Below are 10,296 nucleotides of genomic sequence, written 5' to 3'. Positions count from 1 at the left end.
TTTTCTTTGATTGAAAGGATTACTTTCTGCTATCTTCCATCACAATGTTTATTTACAAGCATTTGAATAATCTGCCTGTATTCTGAACCCTTCACCTTGAATATAAAAACCTCATTTCAACCTGACATGAAGTGGGACTTCATTTTTGTGGTTACTAGATTTCACTACATTAGAGGGGTCAATACACAAGATCATGAATCCAATCACAATAAATGTTTTAAGACACCACAGGGTGCCACTACTCCCTTATTCCTCCTGGGAACAGAGTGCAAGGGAGTAAGAAGAAAAACAGATGTTAAGGGGAGAGGAAGAGTGAAAAAATGACATATTCTATAATGACAAAGGTTTTCTATCTGGCCATGACTCCAATTGTTGGAAGTACTTCACTGGCACCACACCATCAATACCCTCTGTCAAGATAACTCTGTTTTCAGAGATATAAAGCTTCATCCCATCTGAAGCAATGCAAGAAAACTGTGAGAATCAGCAAAAAAGTAGGATTTTCAAATATTCATGACTTCAGCACACATATCAACTTCTGAATATACTTTATTTCGTGATTAGTGTTTGAATCTAAATAAAGAACATAGAAATAAGCTAAGACTTCACTTTGAGAAAAGAATATTCTTTCTTGATAACTTACTTTTTGAAAACCTATTAAAGCTACAATATGTTTGATCGCCAACTTATACTTTAATTCACATTCCATTTTATTGGAATTTTCATAATACTTTAGAGAAACTCGACTAGTATTCGACAAATCAAAACCAATTTACCTTCCAAAGCTTTTCTCACGTCAAGAAAGATGAGGACATTAACATCTCGCCTCATTCCTGTTCAATAACAAAGAATATTTAGTCACCCAAGCAAACCAAGACTTCAGGTAAATTGGCTAAAGGCTGCTGATAGAGGAAGATACTGAAGGTCAAAGATGAACTACAACCCATAAGTTTACACATGGAGATCAGAAAGCCCAATATCTAAGGGGAATGATTCTTAAAAGTACCATGTCAGGATTCTACTAGATCAACAACTGTATCTTTGATGATCCAGTTGGGAAAATTTGTGTGGAACAGGGATTATACATGCCATGAGAAAAACATTCAGAATCGATGGATTTATGACAGTAGCGTAAATAGTGAAAATGGCAATAGATTTAAGATCTTGTAAGGTATCTTACCACTAATTACTTCGCCGTCTGTTGGCAAGCCACATGAGAAATGAACATGTAACCTTTTCATGCGTTTGAGCCCATGCTCCAAAATTGATTCCAAATTCTTCTTGTAAGTGCCATGTACACAAACTGCACATTGCCACAAATGAAAACCACAACTTCAAATATGGAGAAAGAAATTTTTTAAGGACACAGGGAGACATTGATGCAAAAAATTGTTCTTCAGCACCAGACAAGGAACTGATCTCATTTTATATACATAACTATCTATTGAGGTCAAGATAGTTATTAACGCTAATACTCATCTTTTAGTACATTATCCTGAAATGAAATTTATTTTTGGTAGCTGTTATTGCATTGTAAAAAGGCACGATCTTTTCAGGATAACTGTCACCAATTTGAGATTTTGTCATATAAGTTGGGGTCGAAGGAAGATCTAATATCATTCTTTCAGCCCAAATCTGTGATATTTTGCAAGTCTATTTCAAGGAAAAATATCAATTGTAATATTTTCATAACATTGTTAAGTCACTAAAAGTTTAACTATATTCACAGTCCTAACTAACTGTGTTGAATTTTGTTCCAAAATTGGTCAAGAGTTGACCGACAGATCTGAAAATCACAAATAGAGGGAATAAATTTTACACTAACCTGAAAATCACAGATAGAGGGAATAAATTTTACACAAATGAGACACAAGAATCAACAACTTGCTACTAGCATTCAGTTCAAATATGTTTCTTCTCTCAAAGTTAATCCTGAAAGATACTACTTATCAAGGATTTGAGGTGGCTAGAACGACAATAATCTTAGGAGAAGAAAAATCATAGAAATCAAGAGCATTGGATAAAGATATAGCCATTTCCTTGAAAAAAATATAATATCACGGTTAAAACAAGATAGCCTCTTTGCCAATTCCCTGTAGATTTGTATTGCTTCATGTGACTCTCAACAAAAAAGCTCAACCCCAAAGCATCATCTCTTAGCAGGGCAGATTTTAAAAACGCCTTTTATATTTAGTTAAAGTTCCCCAAAATGTTTATGAAGCTTTTTAGGTATTCACTTTCAATACTCGGGCCATGACCAAACATGCGTTCCTTTTCTTTTCTTTTCTTTTTCTCTTTGCCTTTTTTGGATCCTGTGACCCTGTCAACCAGATGTTGCTGAACAGGATGCTTAAAATGTATAAAACAGTTTAAATCATAGCTCAGACAGACTCAAAATTAGAGTAATTTTTCATTACTCCAACTAGTAGTGTTTATAAGTTATTAAATGCACAAAATTATCTTACCTGAAACTTCATCAGCTGAAAGGATCGGTTTCAATAAGCTTTCAGTTTCAACTATCTGTAAAGTGGAAAACAAATATTCTTCAGCTACTAATGATACTGCTAATTTGTGAGCCGAATATCATTCATTGGATGTCTGATTACAATAGTTTTTCATACAAGGGCAAAACATGTATCACAATGGTCTGCATATCATGAGCCTTTCAATCATGAAAAGATGGAAATTGGAATTTTAAAAGCAGGATAACAACCCTTCGGGGTGGCCCAGTGGTTTGGGCTTGGGACTTCCATGTTGGAGGTCTCAAGTTCGAAACCCCTTGCCAGCGAAAGCAAGGGGTTTGCCTTCTGGGTCGAGCTCGTCGCACCGGGCTTGCCTAGTGCAGGTTACCTCTCCTATGTGGTTTGCGAGCTATTGCATAGGAGCGGGGGTTTTACCTTGTGCGCACCCAAAGGGTAGCGACTACGGGTTTCCCTTGTCATCAAAAAAAAAAAAAAAAAGCAGGATAACACACGCATGCACTGAGAATCTCATAATAGTGTTTCATTGCTAATAAGATTACTAGCCAAAAGATGCATATTTAAATGTCTAAATGCATTTACTTTCTTTACTGTTGTCTCGTTTGGTTATGTGTCAAATAAGGGTGTAAATGCTTGCATTAAATGAAATATACTTAGAGATATAAAAAACACTCAACTAATGTGCTTTCAAACGTGCACGAACAATATAAAATCCGTGTTCAATCTCTCACATTCCAGTCTTCCATTCTCCCCCTCTCTTTCATTTCCAATTATGTTGAGAATTTACTTCTTCATTCATCAGAATTTCATCCAACTATAGTGGATGTACCCTTTAGAGATTCCTCCACTCCGAATGCCATGACTTATTGATAGACTAATCCAACTAATTTCCATCTGAAATATACAAGGAAATAACTCCACATTACGGAGGAAAAAGTACCTTTACTGTATGGCCTTGGTTGGCACGTATCAGAAGCTCTCCATTTTCTTCCAAAAGGCCGAATCTTTGCTTGTTATCCTTCCGTACGGCCTATAAGAAAGCATACAAAAAGAAAATATATGTAGAACAGAAATCTCAAATAAAAGAAAAGGGAGCAATCAACTCAATTGTGAGTTGTGACAATGAAAAGACAGACATTGTCAAATTTCCAGCTAGGATTGAAGGTACCAATCCTTTTCAACTAAATTAACTCAAAAACGATTTGCAATCCAAATAAGAAGCAAATCAGACTTTTCATCAACCTTATACAAGAAACAGAGGTAATAAATTAAAGGAGCACAAGGCTTCACATAACTAACCTCTTTGACATCATCAACTGTGTGTGACCTCAATGGGACATTTGCAAATGTTTTTAAGTTTAACTTTAACAGATCTTGCACCTTCACATACCCATCATTCCTCATATTCAAGTTTAGCTCAGAGGCCATGTGCCGCAAAATGCGTGTCCTGAGGATAAACAACATTACAGAATATTCCACAAATCATATTTAGTTTAGACAAAGTTTGGTCCTTTATAAGAGAACTTAGAAAGTTCAAGTCAAGTGACACTTGGTTCTCAGCTAACAATAGTTCCAAACACTACAACACATACATATCGTTACTACTCTTAAGACTGTAACTAATCACTCCCAGTGATCATCATGGGTAGAAACTATTTTCTAATTATTATGTTTTTCATGAATTAACTCTCCCCTACCCGTGATCGAGTTACGCAAAACAATGTCAGTCACAAACCAGGAAAAAAGGACGAGGGTCATTGTAAGTTGAAGCTCAAAATAATCAAACTATGAATTATTATGAATCTTTGAGAAATGAAGGCCTGAAATAAACCAAAATGGGCAGAGAGGATTCATACAGCCAAAGCCAACTAATTGGAGTTGAGGCGGCATTTGCTGACTGATTGATTAAACTTTCTTATACTATCATGGGTCTGACATAAAAACCTAAACATAGAATTCATATAGCTTACCCAACTAATTTCGAATTGAGGTGCATTGATTACCATGGGTCACATAATAAAAATCAAAAGCCTGAAAGGAGAAAAAGACATATACATACAATAGTCTACCAAGAGCATCAATTTTATCTTTGCCGGAGCTTCCAGCACCACCGCCACGGCCCCCTGATCTTTCTGTATTATCCCTCGTGTCCAGTCCTCTTCCTCTACCTCTACCACCGCTGTCATTGATTCAAAATCAAAATTTTCCAATTAAAGATTGAAACTTTACAGAGGAATCAGCAAGAAAGAAGATTTTTTGTTTTACCTTCGATTGGAATGAGAAAAGGCAGAGTAGGATGAGGATGAAGGTTTGTGGAAACCAGTGTTGTCCATTGAAGCAGGGAAACCAGGCAGCAAAGAAGGAGAGAGGAAGGATGTGAAAGGAGGTGAAGGAAGAAAAAGAAGGCGGCAACGTACTAGTCGGAAACTGACCAGAAAAGTGAACATGGAATAAGAAACTGCGTGGGTGGGATGGGGGTGCGTTAAGCTCCAGTTATTTTATTTATTTTTTTCCAATTACTTGGATCTTTTCTTTCCCAAGTTGGGAATTATATGTACTCTTTAACAAATGTTGCTCTAAATAAAAAGCAAAGATGGAAATTATTATTATTATTATTATTTAAAAAAGAGAGAAATTAAATAGTAATCCTAGACTAGATGTGATTGGTCCGCGCTTTTGTGTATTATATTTTGTACTATATTTGTTTTTGCCAGAAATGTCCAACCAAAAGGTCTACATGTTATTGAATTTCATAAAAGATGATTAATATGTTAACAAGATACAATCGCTAATAATTGTGTTATAACTTATGTAGATGAATTTGGCACACAAACAACGTAGAGATGCTATACAGCTTTTTAAATTTTCCTCTCAACTCCATGAGAAATTAAATTATGCAACAACAAATTAGCTAATAGGTGATAACTTTCCTTTTACAGAATAATCAATTGAATCCTGGCTTTGCAAAGTGCATATTTTCATAACAATATTTCCATCTGAGGAAGGAAAGCATTTTGTGTCTCTTCTATTTTCAGAGTAGATGCATACTCTCTGGCCGATCTCTCGACATCTAGTAGGTAGCCCTCTCTATGTTTCACCATGTTTTGTAACTTTGAGGAATCATCTTTCCACCCGATTGGAAGGATTCACCTCACTATATTTGGTATAATATGATGGTAAAGTTTAGCATATTAAACATTATGAATATCAAATGCAAGACCAATTAAGGAATTGTAATACTACAAAATACGGGCAATTATCGGTAAGGCAGAACAAGATCATTTTTTCCTCTATGCAACCCATAAAGGAGAGACGCTGTTAATTTAATGAAAGAAATTAACGATAGACGAAAGACATAAAGAGGGGGTTGGACACACTAACTTTTTTCTGCAAATTATATGTAAGCTAACGGAACTCACATTGTTGATCCCAGTTATCAATAACCAAGCTTAAGGTACCATTTTTAACCAGCCCCCTCTTTGTATATATCTCTTTCATTTGGCTTTTCCAACACTAAAATATTCATTCTAAGTAGATACTTGCTAAGATGCCTAATTGTTTACAACTTTACTCTTGCTAAGAAGCTGATTCAGGTGTAAACCAATGTAGTAAAATAGAAATATTTTTTCTATAGAAGAGGAATCTAACACATTTACATGATCAACATGGATGCATAGGCTCACCTTTTTCGAAAACAGAGAGAAAATGAACCATCTTTTTTCTTGATGGAAGCATATCCGGTGGTGTAAAAATCAGATACTCAGTAAGTAGTATAGTGAAGAGTTGCTCATAAACGTACAGATTATAAAACTTGGAAGTTTTAACACTGTGGACTAAGCTTCATTTTTTTGGCTTTTACCTAGAAAGAAGAAACCCATATGTACAGAAAGAAGGCCAAATTAATTACTGCATGTAACAGACAGAAAGCTTTGAGACGCAACATGGGAGAATGAAAAGATGAAATAACAAAACCAAAATTGAAGCTTCAAATTATTGGGTCTCCGAAGCAAAAGCACAATTGAACATCAATAACAAAACCAAAATTGAAGCTTCAAATTATTGGGTCTCCTAAGCAAAAGCACAATTGAACATCAATAACAAACCCAAATAGGAAAAAAAAACACAGATATGAAGACACCCTGATCAAATTCATGAACAAAACAACTGAAACCACAACATGCAAGCTAGATAGAGATGGGAGAAACCAAAAATTGGTATCTTTGAGCATAAAAAGGTGAAAAATCAAAGCTTCTCAACAGATCCGAATCTATATTTTTGTCATCAAATTGGGCCAAAAACCAATTTTAATTATAAATTACCTGGGTGATTGTTGAAATTTTAAGTAGACAATGGAAGAAATAATAGAGGAAGAAAAGAAACAATTGTTCACTTGATATTATGATTAACAATTACAACTACAGGAAGAAGAAACAGACGGTGAAGGAAAAAGTTGAAAGATGAATGGAGAAAGGAGAATTGAAAGAGAGCAGAAAATATCAATTACGAAATACCTGAAATTACAGGAACACTTTGAGATGAAGAGAGACGTTTGAAATTCTATTGCCAAAAATCAGGTGGAGCAATATTGAGAATAGGGTGGCAATGACTAAACTACCTCTAGAAATTTAGTTTATAATTATTTTTTAGCGTTGAGTTTCTTTTCTCTTTAGTAGAATGAGCTTTACCGACGCACTTAAGAGTTCTATGTTACAATAAAAGAAAAAAATTGTACAAAATTTATGCTAATGCTCGTTCTTATACGACTAACTAGATGAGCCGTTGTTTTCTTCATATCGTCGATATGCTTCTTTTTACGGTTATCTTCAAAAGTTAGTCCTACAGATGTTTTGCAATTAACAGTCAAAGCTTCACAACATCCTTTGACAATTAAATTGCCAAGTATTTTGATGAGACTCTAGCTCTTCGGTAAACCAATGAAGCTCCAAATTTACCACTTTGAAGAACTTGGAACATCTTCTCTAATGGCATCAGAATTCGAAGTTGAGCACCAAATTTCGAAAACCAAACGCCAAGAGAGAGAATCCAAACATTAGCACTAATTCGAATGATAAATGAGCAAGTCAAAACATCCAATTGACTTCATTTGTTAAGGACAAGACAGACAAAGACACATAATTATCTTGTTTCAGAAAAAGCAAAATTCTAATTCCAATCAGTGTTTGGCGCAATTCCATCTCTTAGTTGTATGTGGCACAATTACTAAGCCTATTTCCAAAAACTTTAATAACCACGGAAATTGACAGCAGCTATATAAATACACAATAAGTAATAAGATAATTGGATGCAAATTTAAAGTAGGAAATGTAACCCTTATCATCTCTCATAAAACAAAATTTGTTCCATTCATAGTTTCAAACAACCCGGCCATACAAAAACAACTCAAGTCTGTAATTTTGAAGATGGGACTTGACCAAGAAACTTGTAATCCCAATCCATGATCTTCTCTAAGCCACAAGAGTACTCGCGGTGGTAGACTCGCTGCAAGGCAAAAATTGACCTAAGTACTGCAATTCACTGGATTGTATAGAATTTAATGGAAAAAGAGGAAGAGGGGTGAATGAAGTAAAAAAGCACTATAGTGGGAGGCACACAGGAGAAGCATAATTTAACTGACATAACTAAAGAGCAACTATAAACACAAACTGCAATTACAATTTCAAAAAGGTGTCCTCCACACTAGTGAAAAGTAAAATAAATACTGTGATGTTGAATTCATGCTGCACATAACACCAATGAAGTAGCCAAAGGGGAAGCATAAAGTGGTTTCCAATGGAACAATACAAGTCCCCAAAATAGACTTAATCCACCAGTTCAATTCATAGACCTACATAAATCGTTTGGTGGAACAATGGAAAGTTTCCAGCTAGTAATGTTCCCTAAGACAGTTATTTAACATGCCTGGGTGTAAACAAGTTATTTCAGAACAAAATTTTAACTTGCACACGTGAAATTGTAACACATGCTAAACAAAAATGAAATGTGTTCTAGATGATTAAACCAGAAACAGTTCACCACAAAGTAAAATAGGCAAGAAGAGTTAATAAAACATGCAAAACAAAAATGAAATGTGTGCTAGATGATTAAATCAGAAGCAGTTCGCCACCAAGAAAAATATGTAAGAATGAACTTACTACTTCCAGACTGGTGGAAGCTTCTTTGTTTTCTTATAGTAGCGAGCAAGTCGATGAATCCTGCTCTCAACAAGAATCAATCTAAACTTGGAGTCCTTGTCTTTCCTGTTCCTCTCAAGATGCTTCCTGATTGCCACTGCTTTCTTGATAAGGTGGTAGAGATCCTCGGGAATCTCGGGAGCAAGTCCTAATTGGAAAACACCAATAGGTTAAACAAGCGTTCTTTTAAAAAAGTAATGTCAAAAGAGCAACTTAAATACACAAAAAGACAAACAAGTACCATGAGCCTTCAAAATTCTGAGAATCTTGCTACCAGTGACACTCTTCACCTGAGCAATCCCATGAGAATCACGAAGAATAACACCAATTTGAGAAGGTGTCAAACCTTTTTTGGCAAACTTGCAGATGTTATCCTCAACCTGGAGCAAAAGATAGTACTGTCACTATAGAAAAACCGAATGACTGGATTACATTTCAATGGAGCATAACAGCATCAGTTAGGTAACTCCAACAACTCATCTTATAAAAAGCCAAGTGACATTTACTGTGTCACGTAAAAGAGGCATCGTTAGGAAACACAATCCCCAAAACAAGGTACAGCCACATTGTCTTTCATTAAGAACATACATCACACTATGCATACTTGGCAAAATTTAAAAACTAGAGCTTGAAAAAGAAAAGGCAAATGTAGTAACATTCCAAAGTGCACAATGTATGTACAGTTACACATTAAGGTCCAATCTTATAACGAAATCATCAGCAGAAGAAACTGGATATTCAAAATTCTTGAAACATATATTAATCAATCAATCAACTATCAGCAATGTTAATATTTGCTCTATTAGGGTATTCTATCTTTGTGGTGGCGATCAATAAGGGAAAATTAGGATTCAAACAAGGCATCGCTACAAATTTCTACATTTTTCTTATTTTTTAATTAACTATACATACGATAGAAACAAGAGAAATAAAGCTAATAAGCAAGTAATTCCTTACATCAGGAGCAGAGATTTTCAGCCAACTTGGTGGAGTCCTCTTGTATGGAAGAGCTGAAGCTGAAATACCCTTACTGAGCAACAAAAAAAGGATTAAAAATTATCAGTATAAATGTAGAATGAACAAAATAAAGATAAAGAAGAAGAAAGAGTAGACGAACCCTCGACTGTGCATACGACCCATGGTGGCTGTTTGGCGGTGTGACGGTGGCTGCCGCGCTCCGGTTGGCTATAAGTAGCAGCGAAATCTCTAAAATGACAAACTGAGGGGGGTTAGGGTTTTCCCTATATATAGCTTCTTTATTTGCACTGAGGTCCTTTGGTCTTTAGGATGATTTACATATTACACCCCTTATGTTAAGTGATTTTCAAGAACCCAAAAAAAGGAAAAAGGAAAAACTCATCTCAACCTTTTTTACATTACACTTTTGAATATATATAACTATAAGGATATGTCTATAAGATTTACCTATTGTTAACTAGATGTTTGAAATTAATATTTGAAAAGAACTAGGTCTTAATCATATTGATTTTAAAATTTGTATATTTTGCGTAATTTAGTTGAGTACATTTTAACAAGATATTTATTTATAAGTTGTTTTTGCTCCGCTTAAATTTGTTCCTCTCAAAGATTTATTTTAATGATAAATTTTATAGAAATCGAATGAT

At 35.0% G+C, this 10,296-nt stretch overlaps 2 protein-coding genes across 4 annotated transcripts; both read right to left on the bottom strand.

The window, feature by feature from the left end:
• LOC102600248 (tRNA 2'-phosphotransferase 1-like) lies at positions 1-7,121 on the bottom strand. 3 transcript variants are annotated; one of them, XM_015308988.1, is made up of 9 exons: positions 6,992-7,121; positions 4,746-4,907; positions 4,540-4,659; positions 3,780-3,927; positions 3,421-3,510; positions 2,466-2,520; positions 1,181-1,303; positions 777-833; positions 1-455 (listed from the first exon to the last, which is right to left on the bottom strand). In XM_015308988.1, the coding sequence occupies exons 2-9, from the start codon at positions 4,811-4,813 to the stop codon at positions 331-333; spliced, it is 786 nt and encodes a 261-aa protein (XP_015164474.1). In that variant the 5' UTR covers positions 4,814-4,907; positions 6,992-7,121; the 3' UTR covers positions 1-330. The 3 variants fall into 3 exon arrangements, with proteins under 3 accessions (XP_015164474.1, XP_015164475.1, XP_006347876.1); XM_015308989.1 differs by lacking the exon at positions 6,992-7,121 and adding an exon at positions 6,164-6,951; XM_006347814.2 differs by lacking the exon at positions 6,992-7,121 and having other exon boundaries at positions 4,746-5,076.
• A 646-nt stretch (positions 7,122-7,767) lies between these two features.
• Positions 7,768-9,901, bottom strand: LOC102599913 (40S ribosomal protein S13). The gene is made up of 5 exons (XM_006347813.2): positions 9,789-9,901; positions 9,629-9,701; positions 8,913-9,051; positions 8,633-8,819; positions 7,768-7,979 (listed from the first exon to the last, which is right to left on the bottom strand). Exons 1-5 carry the CDS (start codon positions 9,809-9,811, stop codon positions 7,946-7,948), a joined length of 456 nt encoding a protein of 151 aa, XP_006347875.1. The 5' UTR covers positions 9,812-9,901; the 3' UTR covers positions 7,768-7,945.
• Positions 9,902-10,296: the final 395 nt, after the last annotated feature.

The sequence above is a fragment of the Solanum tuberosum genome, unplaced genomic scaffold (assembly GCF_000226075.1).
Source record: "Solanum tuberosum cultivar DM 1-3 516 R44 unplaced genomic scaffold, SolTub_3.0 scf00095, whole genome shotgun sequence".
NCBI classification, from domain to species: Eukaryota; Viridiplantae; Streptophyta; class Magnoliopsida; order Solanales; family Solanaceae; genus Solanum; species Solanum tuberosum.
The sequence above is the reverse complement of the archived record's forward strand: the minus strand, read 5'-3'. Positions and strand labels throughout refer to the sequence as shown.

Excerpts from the sequence above, each read along its gene's own strand:
- LOC102600248 (XM_006347814.2), bottom strand. The coding sequence starts at position 4,927 with ATGTTCACTTTTCTGGTCAGTTTCCGACTAGTACGTTGCCGCCTTCTT. Across the intron at positions 3,928-4,539 it reads GATGCTCTTGGTAGACTATT|GACACGCATTTTGCGGCACA; the intron begins GTATGTATATGT and ends GTTTATCCTCAG. Across the intron at positions 1,304-2,465 it reads TTCAGCTGATGAAGTTTCAG|TTTGTGTACATGGCACTTAC; the intron begins GTAAGATAATTT and ends GGCAATGTGCAG.
- LOC102599913 (XM_006347813.2), bottom strand. The coding sequence starts at position 9,811 with ATGGGTCGTATGCACAGTCGAGG. Across the intron at positions 9,702-9,788 it reads GGTCGTATGCACAGTCGAGG|TAAGGGTATTTCAGCTTCAG; the intron begins GTTCGTCTACTC and ends TTTGTTGCTCAG. Across the intron at positions 9,052-9,628 it reads TGAAAATCTCTGCTCCTGAT|GTTGAGGATAACATCTGCAA; the intron begins GTAAGGAATTAC and ends CTTTTGCTCCAG.